The sequence below is a fragment of the Capricornis sumatraensis genome, chromosome 19 (genome assembly GCF_032405125.1).
Source record: "Capricornis sumatraensis isolate serow.1 chromosome 19, serow.2, whole genome shotgun sequence".
In the NCBI taxonomy this organism is placed as follows: Eukaryota; Metazoa; Chordata; class Mammalia; order Artiodactyla; family Bovidae; genus Capricornis; species Capricornis sumatraensis.
The window spans coordinates 50,336,395-50,357,034 of NC_091087.1; the positions used below are offsets into that span (position 1 = coordinate 50,336,395).

The 20,640-nt window shown below is 36.9% G+C and overlaps 1 protein-coding gene across 1 annotated transcript in view; it reads left to right on the forward strand.

The window, feature by feature from the left end:
- The window catches only part of AKAP6 (A-kinase anchoring protein 6), a 385,542-nt gene that overhangs the window by 303,336 nt on the left and 61,566 nt on the right, over window positions 1–20,640 (forward strand). The window contains exons 9-10 of the mRNA XM_068991494.1: window positions 5,812–5,958; window positions 9,010–9,234. Of these exons, the coding sequence (XP_068847595.1) occupies window positions 5,812–5,958; window positions 9,010–9,234 (372 nt within the window). The remainder of the gene's footprint in view (window positions 1–5,811; window positions 5,959–9,009; window positions 9,235–20,640) is intronic.

Sequence of the window (20,640 nt, forward strand, 5' to 3'; positions counted from 1 at the left end):
AGGCAAACATCTTGAAGAAATCATTTTGGCATTGGCGCATTAACACATTATGGTGAAAAGAGAGGCTTGTGCTTTTCACGCAGTGCATTTCAGTCTTCAATTAATGTGAAAGCACTACAATGCCTATGCAACTTCTCTTGCCTAGTGGTGCACCATTTATCATTGCAGTTTTACATTGACCTTGACACCCACTTCATTAGAATAAAGATTGTCTACCATTTAGGTTACATTGTTCCTCTGCACAGAGACCCCATGCAAATTTCTGTTCAGATAGAAGAGCTGCGAGGCTGTCAGAGGTCATCTGCATTAAATGATTGCAGCTATTTTCCAACTGCTTCTTTTCATTCTACTCAATTCAGGCTAGGAGGATCAATCAAGTCCTCTGCCTGAAACAGTGGGACTGCTGGGAATATAACTGTTTTTGGTAGTAGTGGATATGCCCTAAACAGTATTAAATATTTAATATAAACTCATTAAAGGCCATGCAAAGGCTTCAGAAAGATATCAAGTTTATAGAAAAAGCTAAGGGGCTAGAGAACCTTTTAAGAAATAAATAGAAGAATAATAAATTTTCAGAGTATGATTACAGTAGTTGTTAAACTTAGTAAATCTTTTTTGTAGGAGACTTTTTTCTCTCATCCTTAGGGAAGGGACAGGAGAGACAGACTTGGTATTCTTATGCAGTATTTTACTTAAAATCAGCACTGAAAAGTTTTCAGTTATAGTGGTTTTATTTTTGCTCTCTCACAGGGAATTTTGCTCTGAGTATTTATTAGAAAAAGCTTAGGTATTTGTTATGTAAAAGGAATGATTCGAGAAATAAGTTGCCAGGTTTCCTACTTAAGTTTTCTGAGTGATATAATTGGAATTAAATTATTAATGGGAGATACTTTAAAAAAGATTGTTTTATGATCTTCTATTAGGGAATTTGCAATTCATTTTAATATTTGTAGTTTGATTTATATTAAAGATAATGCAATCTATGTCCAATTAACAATACATGGCCAATGTAATGTGATTTCCAGATCATGCAAATGGAATAAGCTAGAAGAGGGGGGAAAACTCAATTCTTAACCTCAGATGTAATTTGCTGTGCGAGTTCTGGCAATTTTAAATGACATTGCACTTTTTAATTTTTCCAAAGGCTCAGCAGCAGATTTATCCCAATCAAGAAAGCCTATTATTAATTTACAAGGACAATTGTAGGAGTCTTTATAATTTCTCTGTGCAATTATTCGCCATAAATTGCTAATGGTAAAATACAAGGAGTTTGCAAGAAATAAAGACCATTATTTGTCTTGGGCTTGAACTCTCTTCTTCAGTTTTGAAGATCTTCGCTAAGTGCTGGTGATAGTGGCTCCATGTGAAACATCACATGCATCCTGAGATGCTGGATGCTGGTGTTCTGAAAAAGGGGGCAGCATAAGTACTGCTGCAGAGGGGACACTGGCCTTTAGCAGATTCCTGCACTCGGCATGTACAGCTGAGCTGTGGACCCTGGACTTTCATATAAAAAGACTCTTTGTTCACCACTGAATGGCATTAGGCATGGACTTGCTGAGGGGCCACCATGAAGCCTCACATGAGGAGGGTAAACACTAGCCCGAAAACACAATATGGGAGTCATAGATGGACACATCCCTGCACTTTTGTGCAAAACTGCATATTTTCATAAATAATTTTGCCAGTGGTTTGGTGTTTTGGTGTGTTCCTAGCATAAGCTTTCTTGTTGATAGACTACGGTATATTTTCTTTTCTCAGTGTATTTTCTTTGTCTGTCATGTCTTTATGGAAAAGGCATATATGCTGGATATGCAGGTATTTATGGTATTACTTTGCACTGGGGAAGATAATCATACTGTTATTCTAATAACTAGATCATTTTATCCTTGCTTTTACTCTTCCTCATATAAAATCACATGAAGCCTAGTTAAAATACGGTATAAGATGTAAATATGCAAACCCTGGAGACACAGAATCTGACAGCCCTATTCTAATAATCAAGAAAATTCTTTGGTTTAATTCTTGTGTTTCTCATAGCCAAAACTTCACTCTCCTCTCAGCAATGTCTGGTCTCTTTTCAGCATAACCAACAGAAGCACCATACAAAAGTCTTACAATGGATGTCTTAATCTCTCTGTGTGCTTTTAGAGCATTATTTTGAATTCCATCATGCTGCCTTTTTTCTTTCCTCTTCTGAAGTTTTATTACAACAGCAGAATTCCCAGGGAGCTTTGAGGGCAAGGTTCACATAATATAGCCCTGAAGTTTTGCTTAGGTGGAATCCATCCCCCAGTCCTGGCCATCTTTTGATGATCTTTCTATTTCAAAAAGATTCACTGGGTAGAGTCTTGTAGCATTAGCTGTATGTAGTTTATTTTTTATTTTTTTATTTACTAGACAGTGAGCATCGACATCCCTTTCATGATGCTTTCTTTCTCTGACCTCACAGTGACAAGGCATCTTGTTCTTTAACATTGAGGGAGGCAGAAAAATGCTTGAGTTGCTCAATGTGTGCCTTCTATACCAGTTTCAAAATGGCTTATTCTTCTGGTTTCCATGGTGACAATTAACACTGTTTCAAGGCATTGTTCCAGTCTCCATTTGGGCAGAATTTTCGGTGTGATTTTTAACAAAAAAAAAAAAAAGGAGGGGGGGAAGGTTTTAGGAGGGAAAAAAGCCTTTAGCATAACTGTCAAAAAAGTTGTCTCAATCAAGTCTTCATGCATTTCTAATTATATTTACTTCAGAAATCCTGTTTTGGCTAACTTCATTTTATAATTCAATTTTAGTATTTGTGCTTTTAAAAAGTAAGCACTGAATAAGAATTTTCTAAAAACTTCTTTAATTCTTAGTTTTTAAAATAAGCTAGTGTTTGTGGTTATATTTAACTGTTTTAAAGTTTTCTTTATATATCTCTATACACACACAAGAGTGGCATTTAGGATAGGAGTGGCCTGTGTCTTTAATTTAGGTCATTCACAGATCTATTAGGAGGCTTCATTAGTCAAAATTGAATTGGCCAAGCAAATACACTTAATAATGTAAATATGCCCTTTCAATAGAGTATATTTTATTTTTGACTAGACAGAGAGGCCCACAGCAGGTGCTGTGGGGAAATTAAATACTGGATGCTTATTTACCTTAGCACTCAAGAAAAGCCATCTGACTTTAACTTGTTAATCTCATTTTTGACTATTGGAAGAGTAGTCTGTATCATAACGTCCCTAGACTACAGGACACAGCTGGGCAGCCTCTGCTCACTTACTGCTGTGGACAGAATGAATATGAAGATTAAATTATTTTCTGACCACAGACTAAAGTAGCCCTACTTGATAGAATGACCAAGAACTAGATGGAGCTGGCAGTTGGTTGTCCCTGTCTAATGCTGCTGAGAATGTTGAAGGGAGAAAAGCAAAAACATACTCCCATCAACAAAAATATAACCCTCTGGCATGATAACATATACAGCTTGAGGCCTTAAATTGTGTCAGATTCAACCTTCAGAGTGCTTCAAAAATTAAAATAAACATTTTCACCTTAAATTATGTGACATTCTGTTACCTCTTGTGCACATACCAATACTTACCTAACAATTAGCTGGATTCTCTTAGCATTTATAGTTTGAAGGCATTGTCTGTCAATCCTCTCTCTCATCAATCTGTTTATACAGTAGGTTATGTGCTGACAAAGAGCATACCTGAAGACAATTTTTTTTTAACGTAGTAACTTTTTATAATAGCTGTTGCAGTGACTACCAGTGCTAGATTTCACAGAGAAAATTAATTTATTATATCTAAAAGTACATTAATTGCTTTTTATATATTTCTTATTACAAGACTGTGTTTTTTGTAGGACACATCTAAGCTGTTGCCTTTCATGACTGATCTGCTGTGTAGTTGCTGTTCAAAGTTGGGGTAAAGAGAGAGGGTGAGCATGTTACAAGTGAAAGTGATAACTGGTCGAGGCTTCTCCTGGGTAGCCCAGGTGGAGAACTCCTTCTGTCAATTAATGCACGTGGCATAAGTGAAAGATGTGAATAGAATTCTTCTGCTTGCTTGAAATACTCGTTCCTCTAGTATGATGTCAAAGAAGTCTTACCAAATTAATTATGTAAACCTTTGTCAGCAATATCACCTTTAGTGGGGCATCAGATTGCATAAAGCAGATTGCCCTTTCCTCCAATCATTGCTCTGATAAATAAACAGTTAGGTTTCCAGAATGCTTGTGAGTGTTGAGTCCAAAGGACTTGAGCAGACAGTGTGTTTTATAACTGTTGTAGTAATGTGGTCATGGTAATTGCCTGCCATTAGAAAATGAATTCAGAACTCCCATGTTTCACAGGCCAAATTCTGAAAGAACTCTAAAGCAACCCTTGATTCTTTTCATTATACATATTCATGTAATTTTGGATACTCTGACTCCCTGATCAACATTCATTAATACTATGAAATGCTTTAAATCACCTCATTTAAAACATTTTGTTCTGTGATCCACAAATGACTAACATTTGGAGAAGTTTACATAATACAAATGATGTGCATGTTTAGTGTAAATGAAAGATTAAAATATGAAGCTAAAAGTATGCAAACATATGCAGGAAAATGCTGAGGGCCTGTTAACTAAAACAAGGATTTTATACCTTCTTTTCCTTTAAGCTGCTTCTAATTGTATTTTAGTTGGGGATCTTATGAAATATCATGTTCTCAGGTGAATAAAATCACCCAAGTGCTTGGGGAGGTTTTGAACTTGCTGATTTCCTACCTTGCCAGACAAAAGCTTTTCTTACTAGATCTGATAAGGTGCTCATTTTAGCTCAGTTAGGACAATGGACCTTGGTAACCTTAGTTTCACGCCTTGAAGAAAGAAGTTTAGGGATTGTCAGTATACATTTGGAAATGTGCTAAAGTGGTAAAATAGGTTTAATACTTTAACCAGAATCTAGTTTTTTTCTGTTCAGCAGTGTTTTTATGTGCACATTTAAAAAATACATCCACAGTCATTTATAGTTGTCCATAATATAGGACTTTCTAACTATGAAGATAGAGTTATTTGAAGAGAATCCCCCTAGTAACTGTCACATTAAATAGCACTTACATTATTGCTTGCAAAACATCTTTTAGGAGACACTCACTTGACAGTTTGTTAGAAAACCATGTATATCAGGGGATGAGAGTTATGTAATTGATTGTGATGTTTGGGGACATTTTATAGTAATCAATAAGGAAGCATAGATTTGTAACCATTCTTAAAGAGGTGTTTTTTCCCTCTCTCTATATATACCTCTTCTCCAAACCTACACAAGTAAAAAAGTAAATGAAAAAAAAATTAAGAATTCAGAGGACTTATAGGAAAAGGAAAAAATTGCACAATTTTTAGAGATCAATTTATTTGTACCACTCTGAGACTGGTCCCTTAGAGGGCAGAAATGACTGATGGGCAATACTCCAGAGCAAATATTGACCAAGACTAATTGTAATATTAAATCCCCGTAGACCAGGTATTTTCATTTGGAATATTTCAAGATAAAGATCAAATATGTATACAAACTTTAGAAAGGCATAAAGCTTATTCAACTAAATAGAATACCTTGGATGTTTGTGTGTGAATATATATAAAACCATTATATATATATATATAAAACCATTATCAGCATTTTTCTCAAAAACTCAATGTTCTTAGTTTAGCTTTACCATAAATTATATTGGGAAAAAAACTTTTAACACCTGTGAGCCTCACTAACTCTGTGCTCAAAGATTTTCTAAGAACACCTCTTTCCCTAATGAAATCTTTTTTCTCTTCCCGTTTTAGCGTTACAGTGTGGAAATGTCCATCAGGGACCTGAAAAAGACGGAGCTGCTTAGTAAGGTTGAAGCTTTGAAGAAAGGTGGCGTTTTACTACCAAATGATCTCCTTGAAAAAGTGGATTCAATTAATGAAAAATGGGAACTGCTTGGGGTATTTGCATTTTTATTACTGTTTGTAGGTTATGTGTACATTTTTTGTGTAGTGAAGTACTCTATCTGTCTGATTTCTAATTTGAGGCACAAATATCTCTCTTTTTCAATTCACTACCTACATTTCAAACAAGCTATTCATGCTATTATGGGGGAAAAACACTGCTTTTCCTCTTCTGTTGATTTTTTTTTTTTACTCTGAGCTTGTCTCCTTTCAGATTTTTAATAATTTGGCTTCTTTAATACATAAAAAAGTAAGTAAAATATGCCATGTATTATGGGTAGGCACCAAGTCAACTATAATACAGTGTATCTGATATACACTGACTGTCATGCTTGAATGACTGTTAATAGAATTTATTCCAAAGGTACATGTTGGAGACATCACTGTTTAACTATTTACTGTAGCCTTCAGATGAAAAGTGGGGTTGCCACCACAGCTTTCAAGTCACACTAAAGCCACCAAAACAAAGATGCAAATTTGACCCAAATCTGAATGGTAGAATTACACTGGCCTCTGTTTTGTGCCTCAATTTCCAGCTCACTTTTAACAAAGGCCAAAAAAAAAAAAGTTTCATGTAATTCATTTCACGCCATGATGGGCTGGGTCTCAGCCAAGCACTGAGATGCAAGAATCTGGCAAAAAGGCAATATAGAGATTCTGTTACCCAGAGACCAGGATGGCACCGTGCAGGGGACAGTTCTGTCCTTTTGTTGGAAGATAGCTGAGAGAGAGAGGTTAGACTCGATTTTTTCATCAACTTCTCTCTTAAATTGCCTTCACTTCAAATCAAGGGTAAGCTAAATTTGTCAATTACTTAAATGATTAATTCTAACAGCTAAGTATGGGTGGTGTCAGTTATGGAGCATGATTTTGCATGCCTTCCCTTTCCTGACTTTTTTTTTTAAAGGAATAATACTCCAAAAATATTTTGAATAAAAGCTCTCCATGTACCTTGATGACTTGGAGGAATGCCATGTTCAGTTTATGCCATGCTTAATCTAGGTGATTAAAAAACTGCAAGTAGAAATCCTTGCTTTCTCATCTAAATTCACCACACTCTGCAGTTGTACAAAGTAACTTAAAACATTAGAAGTTTTTATTCTGACTTATTGTTACATTACTTTTCAATTATTATTAATGGCTTTCATTTTATTATATGGTGATTTAGATCCGAACCTACTAAATTCTATAGAATTCATTGATCCCATTTAGGAGAAATGTGGTTAGTGTCTGACATTTTAAAGACTGTTTACTAAATAGATGAGAGCAGCAACTTTATTTGCTCAGTAGATAAAGTGATGGTTTGTCTGTGCTACATTTTCACATATCTGTTTCTAACTTGGTAAATGATTAATAATAATCTTTTTGGAAAATTGTTTGAAGTATGTCATATATATAGTTCCCTAAACAAAAACTTTAAATCAAGATAATATTTAAAAAAGAACGAGAATGTTTCACTATCCTTTATGAGCCAAATACCTTTAAAATGGTTGCCATTTTGACAAAAATATCATTTGAATGCAATATGCTGAGTGTTGTTATGATTTCCGGGGAGAGAAGGGTGGAAGGAAAATTTTAACAAAACCTGTGCCACACTACCACCACCAGGCATTCTGCTTTAATTGGCATGATTACATTTTAATTGGCATGAAAAAAATTTAAAGACAAGGATTTTAACTTCTAACAATGGTAAAATAGAGGGATATGGTTTTTAATATTACTTTCATCTAAGGTGAACAGTGTGGAGTGGAAATACATTAGAATGAAATGTCAGTGGTGCGTACAGTTTAATCTGTGAAATTTTGTCCCCTGTGCTGCATATTACTCTGTCTCAATTGCATATTAAACAACCCTATCAAGGCAGGCATTGGCATCTGCTGTGCTGACACAAATTGTGAATTAAATGAAATTGATGTCCTCTGTCGTATATTTATGAAGACGGACCATTCTCTGAAGTATTCTGTTTATGAAGAATTTATGATTGCAAACTGTTCCAGAACAAAAAAGTGGCAATAAATTCTTTTTTGTGACCCTACCCTCCAAGGGCATTGATTTCACCTCCTGCTGCTACTTTTGTTACAGCATAAAAACAATAGCTAAATCTGGATTCCACTGAGGGTCTTCAAATTATCAATATTTGCACCATGAAAATACAAGGGTGTTGCCAGGAAAGGCTATTTTTCTGTTACGATCTCCTGAAGATACTATTTACAGAATACTACACAGTAGATAAATGTTGGTTGACTTCATTTTATTTGTGTTTTAAAGCTGATATTTGTAGGTTTAATTCATCCTTATAGATTAACTCCTTTTGATGCTCCAAACAGATTGTTTTTCACCAAAAAAAAAAAAAAAGCAAAAAAGCCTTCTCTGACTATACTCCAAGCCATAGTGGTTCATCTAAGCAGAGTTCTAGCATGGTGGATTGGGACTCATTTTAACACTTATTTTAGAGAATCGAGCATCCACAAATGTGAAGTGGGAAGAATTGAAAGGTTGAATGATTTCCAGGGCAGGTAAAATCTAGCACCAAGGAGGTGCCGCCCCTTCTTAAAAGCCTTGAATCATAAGGTTTGGGGAATTGTACTTCACAAAACAACAAAAAAAGAAATTTCATTCTCTTTTGTGCAATCTTCTCTTGGCCTCTTTAACATATTGATTAAACTCAAACTTCTATCTCCTGAAATTTTTAGGCAGAGAATTTTTACTGTAAACTCCTGTCATGAGAATTCAAATGAATTTTTATCAGTGACCATGGTGAACTTTTGGGTCAGAGCTCCTTTCTGTTAGAGGAAATTATCAGTGAATGAGGTCTTCTTAAGCCTCTAGTGATAGTTAGAACAACATCCATGGCTTGAGAATCAAGTTCTTAATGGAACAATGAGCTCATCTGAACTGAATGTCAGTCGTGACATGGTGGCTGCAGCAGACACCTTCCAGGTGGGCTCTTGTCACCAGCCAAACTGTGATATGTATTTGGTACCTATGCTAATCAGTGTTTTTTCTTTTTTTTCTGTTGGTGTTTTTGTTTTTAATCTGCTGCATTAGAAAACCCTAGGAGAGAAGATCCAGGACACAATGGCGGGCCACAGTGGGTCGAGTACACGTGACCTGCTCTCTCCTGAAAGCGGAAGCCTGGTAAGGCAGCTGGAGGTCAGGATCAAAGAACTGAAAGGGTGGCTGAGAGATACAGAGCTTTTCATCTTCAATTCCTGTCTGAGACAAGAAAAGGAAGGAACAATGAATGCTGAGAAACAACTGCAATACTTTAAGGTAATAAAAAAACAATCAAAGTTGATAAAAAGCTTTCTTTATGGTAGGGATGAAATATTTATCAAGTACATAAAGTATTATACCGATGTATCTATGTATCACTGTGCACTTAAATGTTTCCTTGAATTTATAGACACCCTCCACATTTCTTATATGCCAGCGTCAGTGTGTTTATAAAGATGAACATTAAGCATATCAAATACACATTGTGTAGGGGAAATCTCTACTGTTTGTGGGTTTTGTGCAGTGCCTATTGAAGGAGGGCTTTGATAAATTAAAAGCAGACCAGCAGACACTCAAGACTACCAAGGACTTTGAAAGGCAGACCTACATGTTCTATAAATAATGTGGCTAAAAATACTTCTATAAATTGATATGATAAAAGCATGTGATTTAGTTGAAGAGTATTAATGCTAACAAAAGGAAATATAATTTTTACATATGAAAGAATTAGCTACTTACAGAAGGAAGAAATAAAGTAAAAGAGGTTCCTACATTAGAGGCATTTTCCTCCATAGAAAAATGTCAACCTTAGCAACACAGCTGTGTGCATGTTTGTGGTATGTCCACGAAGTGTTCCCCTTGTTTGTTCCCATGGTTTACACAATATCTATTCAAAAGCAGCTTAAAATTCAAATGCTGGCTCTTACCGGCCATACTAGCCTGTACTACTTGAGCCCTCCCATAAATTCAGTGATTATTTGGGCACTGGCTGGTGTCAGCCTAAGGCTTTTGGGTTGCAAAGCTGAATTTGCTGGCTTGATAGGTTTGAAAGAGGAGAAAGGGGAAAATCAAGAAGGAAAGAACTTCCTGACACCTAGCAAGTGGTTCTTCTCAAAGCCTTCTAGGACCAGGTTTTCTTCATCGCATACCTTCTGCCCTGCCCTCTTTTAGCAGTGTACATATCAGAGAATGTAGTCACATGTAGCTCACCTTCCCTTGCCAGACAGGCAGGCTCCCCTTGCTCACCTGCATAACCCAAGAAGAGGCCCCCGTCCAGGGTAACGGCACTGTATTTCTCAGTGAACCATCTGTATCACATACCTACACATTGCTTTTTACTTGAATTCCTTGTCTGCCATTGAGTTGAAGTTAAAAGTCTCTTGCCAAGGCAAATGGGTTTCACTCTCCAACATCTAATATCCGAAAGATTTGTTATTTGACTTCCGCTTGTTTAACTCTAACCCTCTCCATTTCAGGGAGATGGAGTCTTCAGATATTTCTCTCTGTGTTATTTGAACTTTACAGGTACCTTGCAAAGCATCCTGGTCATCAATAGGCTAGATGTTGTGTAACATATTTCCTTTCTGTTATGCCTGTTTTGCAGCTTTAGTGAACTGGTTAGTGGCCCCAGTTAGTTTTATGACCTTGGTCATAGTTCTTGTATGACCCCTGGTGCCTCAGTTTCTTCATCTATGAAGTGGTATGCTGGTAATATGTATCTCACACAGTTATGAGCTCATATGTGTAAATCATTCTTTCTACTTTTTGTAGATGCATTCATAAAGGATGAAATTTCTTAATAAGACCAAAGATGTTACATAATAATTGGAAATAGTAACAGGAACTTTGTTATTACAGTTATTTATATACCTGCCTACCTACCTACTTGGCTCATACATAGGTAACTGAAGGCCATTTTTTTTCACATCCACTATTATCATAAATGGAAGCATAAGCAGTTCTGCATTGATTCACTGATGCTGCCAGGTGATGTTAGCTTTATGCTTTAGGTTTTTATAGTGTCATCAATGTCATTTTCAGCTAGGTCCTAGTAACAAATTTAAAAGAGATTAAGAGAGACAGAGATATGTCTCTCAGCTTCCAAATCATTAAACAGTTTCTAGGAGTTCCAGTCATTCACTAATACTTTCTGGCCGCTAGGGAATATTCACTACACCTAATTCATTATTTACCATGTGTACTTTAGTGCCTGAAAATCATCATAGAAGTTTTCTTTTAGACGTACTAGAGATACTTTTTGCTGTTTTATTTTTTTCTTCAAAGAAAAATCATTTTTATGTTTTCAGTATCACTATTCATTAAACTACTTTTATGCCCCACTTTCACTTATTTGGCTATTTTTTTAAAAATATAGTTATTATTACATTATAGTTAATATAGTTATTAATAATAACTAAATAATAAATGATAATAACAACACTTTGCCATCTGAGCCACCAGGGAAGCCCAAACTAATAATACAGTTATTATTATTTTAAAAATAATAAATAATATTTCCTACTCCAAACAACAGATAGGATCTTGATGGTAATATATAGCTCATCTTGTATTTTTCCCAGCCCTGTTCCATCCCCTGCTACCTTACCTAAGATAGCATGATCCTGAATCCCACATTCTCTATTTACTTGCTTTCCTCTGGTAGGAAGGAATATTTTTAATTTTAGTTGCTTTTAACTTCATTAAAAAGTAATCATGCTGTATGTTATCTTTTAGGATTTCTTTTTCACTTAACATTATAATGCCAAGATTCATTCATCTCATAGAGTGTGGCTATAATTCACTTACTTTGACATTGTGTGATATTCCATTGTATGTACATGTATCTCAATGTTACTAGCAACATATGAGGTTGGTATTAGGATCCCGACTTTGCAAATGTGGAAACAGGCACATGGAAGTTAAGTTTTGTGTGTCTAAGGCCACACTTGGTAGAATTTGGTTTTCAATCCAGAACTGTCTGACTCTTCTAAAGCCCATTCTTTGAACTTCTATGCTAAATTGGTTATTTATTGGTATTTACTAAATGCCTTCCCATGCCAAGTGACTAAAGGGAAGAGCAAGACAGAACTAAACGTGATTGTTTCTTGGTGGTAGTTTTATTAGTCACAGTCTTCAGCAATTTGGCCAGAATAGCAAATTGCTGTAGCTATTAATGATCTGCTGCTGCTGCTGCTGCTGCTGCTAAGTTGCTTCAGTCGTATCCAACTCTGTGCGACCCCAGAGACGGCAGCCCACCAGGCTCCCCCATCCCTGGGATTCTCCAGGCAAGAACACTGGAGTGGCTTGCCATTTCCTTCTCCAATACATGAAAGTGAAAAGTGAAAGTGAAATCGCTCAGTCGTGTCCGACTCCTAGTGACCTCATGGGCTGCAGCCCACCAGGCTCCTCCGTCCATGGATTTTCCAGGCAAGAGTACTGGAGTGGGGTGCCATCGCCTTCTCCAATTAACGATCTAGAGAGGTGAAAATATTTGTGTTTTTGTTTTACAGATTTGTACAATATCAGTGTCCATTTTTTTTTGCCATGTGTCACTTTTAAAATTGAAGCTTTTAAAACTTTTTGAAATTATGGAGTCCTGATGATTTTCTTTTATGAGGTGGAACTCTAGTCTCTTCTAAAGTTTTGACCTTGAGGAATTTGGTCAGATAAGCTAAGTGCATCTAGCATGACAGTACTCTTTTTTTTAAAAAATAAAGCTTTATGCATATTTGTTGTAATAAATGTGTTTCCTAGCCATAATTATAAATATTTCTGAGCTGTTTGCTCTTTAGAGCTTCATGTATAATTGGTTAAGTGTTCTGTATATTACCACATTCATTGGAAGAATGAAACCAAATGTTTGTAGTATAATAATATTGTAATATAATGTTTATAACCTGTCAAAGTCATAATTGGTAATAGGCATATGCAGAATACGAACTTTTTACTTACCCCAAATCCAAAAAAAGCAGATAACCTCTGCCTTCCTAAGTGATAAAACCACTTAGATAAGAGAGTTATTAAAGAACCTTTGTATGTCAAAAACTCTTTGCCACGTTCCACCTCTTCTTGTGGGTTCCCAAATGTCTACTGCTGTCATTGGTCACACAGAAGACAGGCTTTATCCACAGGGTTTAGCTTTATGATTCTCCGTTCTCTAAAGTCTCAGGCTTTTAACAGAATGAATTTCTTTATGTGACACCCAGAGTAATGATAGATAGGCCACAGTGCACTGCCCAGGAGAACAGGGAAGGAGGGTGCTGCATATAAAAATGAAAATCCGTCGCTTTGTAGACACGACCGTTTCCTTCTCAGAGCCTGGTCTGGGATGAGAGAAAGGATCACGGTCTTACGTTTTCAGAAAAAGAAAAAAAAACAATTGTGGAATTTATTTTTTTCCTTTAAGGCAGTAATGTGATAAATGTGGGATTAGACATGAGGCAAAATTCTACCTAAGAAAGAGTCAGAGCCCTGGATGGGAGAGACAGGAAGATGTGAGCCCAGGGACAGAAAGGCAAAAATGGTTCAGGAGTGAACACACTGTGACAACAAAATGCAGAGAGCACATCAGAGATCTAATGAGGCCAGCTGGCAAAGGGCCCCTTAGAGCTGTGTGTGTGCAGCTTCAATGCCATTGGCTGAAAAACACTGCTTTTTAACAGTGACCCTTCAGAGAGAGAGAAAAAAAATAATTCCTTAATCATATGTTCCTTGTACCCCGTAACGAAATTCATTATTCTAAAGACTCAAATTGGGAGAAATTATCCATTACCAGTTAAAAGAGCCTGCAGCGCTGGACTGGGTCCAGAACCAGCCTAGGAAGGATAAGTTTAGACCAGCCAAGAGGCTCTGTCACTGACAAGAATGAGTGGAATAGACATGGTAACCTTCTCAATGACTGATGTCCCAAATTTGCTTACTAATTTAAATTTGACCAAGCACTTCATGCATGTTATTATATTTAAACCTTACCCTAACAATATAAGTTGAAAATTGTGATCACCTTCTTATGTGTGTTTTTATTTATTTTTATGAGTGGAGAACTTGAGATACAGAAAGTTAATGTGAATTCAGACAGCAACCAGCAGTGAAGACAGAGCAAAAGCCATGGGCTTTAGGTTCAGATTTTAGTATTCTCCCGTTCTGTCATTTGCTGACCCTTAAATACACTGAAACCTTGTTTTACTGTAAATCAAGGGTTAGCAAACATTTTCTGTAAAAAAGCAGATAATACAGTCTCTGTCGCAGTTCAACTCTGCTGTGCTGTGCTAAATCAGTTCAGTGTGTCAGATTCTTTGCAACCCTATGGACCATAGCCTACTAGGGTCCTCTGTCCATGGGATTCTCTAGTCAAGAATACTGAAGTGGGTTGCTATGCCCTCCTGCAGGGGATCTTCCCAACCCAAGGATCAAACCCGAGTCTCTCATGTCTCCTGCACTGGCAGGCGGGTTCTTTACCACTTGTGCCAGCAGGGAAGCCCACTCAATTCTGCTATTGTAGTATAAAAGCAGCCGCAGATGATATATAAATGATATATATGGTGTGTTCAATAAAACTAACTTACTGAACTGTTTACAAGAGCAGTTGGTGGGCTAGATTTGACCAGCAGACTTTAGTTTCCTGACCCTGCTCTAGATTACAAAAATTACCAAAAGCATGGTGATGGGTACCATCTGCATGCTAGAACTGCAATTGGAGGAACAAAACATTCTTTTAATAACTGTGACAATGACAACCAGTACTTACTGAGCGCTCATGGGAGGCGAGTCACAGTTCCTAATTTTTTCCATTCACTTATTTAACACTCACGGTTGTGAGACAGTTGGTTTACTATCCCCTATTTATGGATGAGAAAACTGAGGCAGGGAAAATGGAAGTTACTCAAGACCATACTGTTAGTCAGAGATAGAGCCAATAGGCCAATAGTCAGACCTAGAAAGCTTGTTCCTGAATCTGCCACTACTGTGTAGACTCATTAGTCCCTGGGTCAGAGAACTATTTCTGGAAGAGAAAAACACATTAATTTGTAGCTTACTCTGTTGTTCCTTCCATTTCTGATTACGTGGATAGCCATCTATAGGATATTGGGTTGTAACCCCATCAGGAGTTAAAACCCCTGGCTATAACCTGAAATCAACCCCCATAAACAGAGGGCAAGAAAAGACAGAAGAAAGAAGCTTGACTACCCCAGATTGGTAGTTGGCAGTTTTAATAAGAAAGGAAACAGGAGGTTTGTCATGGGCAGCCATGAGACAAGTAGATTTCCATACCTGCCAGAATCTTAAAGGTTTATATAGAGGCTTGACCTGAGTTCAGTCATATATGTAGTCCATTTAGTCTTATCACCCACTCTTATCTCAAGGCCTTGTCCTTGGGACAGCTTCTAAGAGAGACAGGGGTGGAGACGAGGAGTCCGGTTGCCTAGGTTCAGCTTGAAGTTCAAATTGATAGTCATGCGAGTCAGTGTTTTAAATTTTGGAAGTTAAAATTTTTAGAGTAGGGTTTTAAACAGAATTTCAAATTAACTAGGAAGTTTGCAGCATTACTAAGTAATTAGCTGAAAGGGAATATCACTGATGTACTTTTACAAAATAGATAAATAGAAGAGCTAAACACAGTTCACATAGTTTAAGAAGTATTTTCCCAAATCTCACTCTGTCATTTCCAGAAATAAAAATAGAACCAATCTAGCCAAGAGGTTTAGAGGGAATTTCCCATGTCCAGTATAATCAATCTCAAATGGCACCACAAATAATCACACTTCCTGTGTCCTTCAAAACTCTCAACATTAGGAGGTAAGGTTGAGGGACAGAAGAGAATATGCTGGAATTTTGAGATATGAGAAAGGAGGCCATGTACCCTATAGGATCATCTCTGCTGCTTTATCCTAGAGCCATTCATTACAAACTTGGTAATGATGCTGTTGGCAAAGCTGCAAACAAAGAATTAACAGTAATTCAATCTGGCTGTAACAAAAGCTTGTAAAATGCCTTCAAAATCAACAGACCTCAGACAGGATTAAATCCTTTCTACGTGTCTTAAATACTTTTTTTTTTTTAAGCTATTATATTAACCATATATGTTCATAAAAAAAATACTGAAATCAGCTTTTATCAGATATTTTCCCCCACTGTATATATTTTAAAAAATCCATCATCTAACACTTCTTTGGAAGTAATTTTAAGTAACTGGATACAATCCACAATTGCCTTGTAAAGAGAAAAACATTGGCTGGATTAAGGTTGAGGTTCAAAGATAGATTTAAATAAATGTTATTCATACTAACCATCGGGGTAGTGGGAAGACCCACAGGAAATTTTTATAGGCAATTCCAGTGTAAGCCTTCTAAAATAAAGAAAATGGAGTAATTAAGGCCTAATTCATTCTGAGTACGCCTTTTTCTAAAAGACACTGAATGATTCCTGAAGTGGGGCATTTTGCCTCTGAGTTAAAGATGCAGAGAGGTAGCTATGTACTCATATCATATGTGTCATTTGTATTATTGCTCTCAGATACGACTCAGATGGTAAAGAGTCTGTCTGCACTGTGGGACACCTGGATTCGATCCCTAGTTTGGGAAGATTCCCTGAAGAAGGAGATGGCAGCCTACTCCAGTATTCTTGACTGGGAAATCCATGGATACAGGAGTCTGGCGGGCTACAGTTGATAGAGTTGCAAAGAGTCAGACATAACTGAGTGACTAACACACACAAAGGCTGAGATGGTAATCTAGAAAGATGACAGATATGTCACCTGTCCTTACTTTATCGCTGCCTAGAAAACCACAAATAACCGTCTTTAGGCTCTGAAACCACAGTGATGAATATTTCTGTTGTTACTTGATTTCTTCAGTTCAGTTGCTAAGTCGTATCCAACTCTGCGACCCCATGAACCACAGCACACCAGGCCTCCCTGTCTGTCACCAACTCCTGGAGTTCACCCAAACCCATGTCCATCGAGTTGGTGATGGCATCTAACCATCTCATCCTCTGTTGTCCCCTTCTCCTCCTGCCCTCAATCTTTCCCAGCATCAGGGTGTTTTCAAATGAGTCAGCTCTTTGCATCAGATGGCCAAAGTATTGGAGTTTCAGCTTCAACATCAGTCCTTCCAATGAACACCCAGGACTGGGCTCCTTTAGGATGGACTGGTGGGATCTTCTTGCAGTCCCAGGGACTCTCAAGAGTCTTCTCCAACACCACAGTTCAAAAGCATCAATTCTTCGGTGCTCAGCTTTCTTCACAGTCCAACTCTCACATCCATACATGACCACAGGAAACACCATAGCCTTGACTAGACGGACCTTTGTAGACAAAGTAATGTCTCTGCTTTTTATTTTTTTATTTTTTTCATAGTTTTAAAGGTTTATTTTTCTTTAAAACCTTCACCCAGTAAATATCAACTGGTTGATTTTTCTTGTGAAATCCAAGCAGTTTCATTTATTTGTTAGTAATAAAGATTGTAACTAGGAAAACCATCTAAATGATATATTCTTCAGATGACCATAATTAACCAAGTAGCTGATAATAAAAGGCAGATGGGAAATCAAGTAAGCGTGGATCTATAACATTTTTGCCTCTCAGAAGTTTGGAAAGATAAACTTTCTGTCTTTTTTTTGTTGTTGTTCTTTTTAAATTTAATTTTATTATTATTATTATTATTTTACTTTACAATATTGTATTGGTTTTGCCATACATCAACATGAATCTGCCATGGGTGTACATGTGTTCCCAATCCTGAACCCCCCTCCCACCTCGTTCCTCATACCATCTGTCTGGGTCATCCCAGTGCACCAGCCCCAAGCATCCTGTATCCTGCATCGAACCTAGACTGGTGATTCATTTCTTATATGATATTATACATGTGTCAGTGCCATTCTCCCAAATCATTCCACCCTCTCCCTATCCCACAGAGTCCAAAAGACTGTTCAATACATCTGTGTCTCTTTTGCCGTCTCGCATACAGGGTTATTGTTACCATCTTTCTAAATTCCATATATATGCGTTAGTATACTGTATTGGTGTTTTTCTTTCTGGCTTACTTCATTCTGTATAATCGGCTCCAGCTGCTTTTTAATATGCTGTCTGCTGCTGCTGCTGCTGCTAAGTCGCTTCAGTCATGTCTGACTCTGTGCGACCCCTTAGATGGCAGCCCACCAGGCTCCCCCATCCCTGGGATTCTCCAGGCAAGAACACTGGAGTGGGTTGCCATTCCTGCTCCAATGCATGAAAATGAAAAGTGAAAGTGAAGTCGCTCAGTCGTGTCCGACTCCTAGCGACCCCATGGACTGCAGCCTACCAGGCTCCTCCGTCCATGGGATTTTCCAGGCAAGAGTACTGGAGTGGGTTGCCGTTGCCTTCTCTGATGTGCTGTTTAGGTTGGTCATAACTTTCCTTCCAAGGAGTGAGCGTCTTTTAATTTCATGGCTGCAATCACTATCTGCAGTGATTTTGGAGCCCCCCAAAATAAAGTCAGCCACTGTTTCCACTGTTTCCCCATCTATTTCCCATGAAGTGATGGGGCCAGATGCCATGATCTTAGTTTTCTGAATGTTGGGCTTTAAGCCAACTTTTTCATGCTCCTATTTCACTTTCATTAAGAGGCTCTGTAGTTCTTCTTCACTTTCTGCCATAAGGGTGGTGTCATCTGCATATCTGAGGTTATGGATATTTCTCCCAGCAATCTTGATTCCAGCCTGTGCTTCCTCCAGCCCAGCATTTCTCATGATGTACTCTGAATCTAAGTTAAATAAGCAGGGTGACAATATACAGCCTTAACATTACTTAAATATTATTTTAGTTGTAAATAAACTCAAATTAGGAAGAAACTGGGAGTACACAATTGTAGAATTGCCCTTCATGTAGATAAGGTTGAAGCAGTGAATTTGATCCATTGCAGTATAGAAGCCTAAAGTTCAAGATGCTTGAGTTTATCCTATTTCTACCTATTTCTAATCCATGATTTTTCTTAAAGCCCCAGGATTCTTATCTTTAAAATAGGCATAGTAATAACACCTAATCTCATAGAGTGGCTATGAGTATTAAATGATATAATATATATGAAAGTTCTTTAAAATAGAGCCTGCCTGATGGGAACTCAATACATATTAGCTACCAACATTATAATTACTATAGCATAAACTTGCCCTTCTTAAAAGGCACTTATTTTAAAACAGTATATGTATATACAGTGGATAACATAAGTGGTAAATAGTAGATGGAGACCTTTCCATGGGTTTCAATTACTTCAGTATTAGTTGTATGATCGTTAGGAACTGAATTATCTGTTAGTTGCATCATTTATCTTTTACTGTGTAGGTAAGGAAGGTCACAAGAAAGTTGTTTTCCTCTCAAGACTAGAGAAAAAAAAGGAGGTAGTCAGCAGACCTCCGAAGTTTGTGCTCTGATCTATGGACTGGACAGCTTTTCTAGGGTGCAGAAAACTAGATCCCAGATTATCAAAGGTGGGTCTCCACATTGGGCTACTTTACAGGTTTTGTGCAAGGTAGGGATTCTTGGAGGGCATTTTCTTCTCTACTTTCTGTCTCCCTGACTCTCTTGTAAATACCCCTTTATAGCTTCATCATATTTCTCACAGATCATTGGTCTACAGATACATACATACCCCCACATACACAATTAGACTTTCATTTAAGGAAACAAACAAAACTTCTTTTTTTCCCCAATGTTCATGTTAAATTGTCAACCATCTTTCTATAATTTTCCATATCATTCTTTTATAATTTAACTAATCAATGGTATTCATTGAATATCCTCACTCGGTTCTGTTAGTTGGCAGTATTACAATCTAGGATTTTCAACTGTATAATCTCAGCAACTAATTTCTCTTCTCCTTGTCTAATATTTGTAAATTTGGGCTCTTGAATGAAAAAAATTCTCTTCAGCTGTAGCATTCTGTGATTCTGCACTAGCCATCTTTTTTCTATCATTAAATTTATTCAATGGCAGATGCCATTTAATTCCTCTAAACAATACTTTGGCTTTGGTGTAAAATTACTGGTTTATAATTAACTTTATATACCAGGATTCATGTTTGTGTCATTGAAAATGCTACCTCAGAAGGACAGAAGCATCTTTTGAACCCAAGTTGCAATGTTGTTACCTTTGTCACCATGGTTGTTGTCCCTTCGTACCCATTTTCTTTCTAACATTATAGTGTCTTTATAATTTGAGTAGAGATACTGCATAAAATGTAAAGGTAAACATCTTCCTAGTTATGAATTTCAGTCAGGATGCTGGCACAGGTAACATGTCTTATTGATTTAAAAGTAGAGAGAAATATGTCAGTAAAGTACTGGTGCAGATAGTACTATTAATATAACTATATTCGTTCTCATACTTTCAATAACTTCTTTTGGCATTTGCATTTATTTTATAAGAATATGAACAATATTTCAGAATTAATTATTTACACAAATTTTTTTATTGGTCAACCTCAATTTTTTTATACCATAGTTTTTTATTGAAAAAAATTATTCTTAATACTGATTCTTGGATTGTCTTCTAATAATTTTTATAGAAAAAGTGCATTCTTGGTATATTCCCCCAAACCATTGCATGTCTGAAAATGTATTTTTCTTGACCTCACATACAAACAATAGCTTGGCTGAATTAAAAATTTTGTTATGGGTTGTGTAATCTTTTGCCATCAAAACTGCTAATGA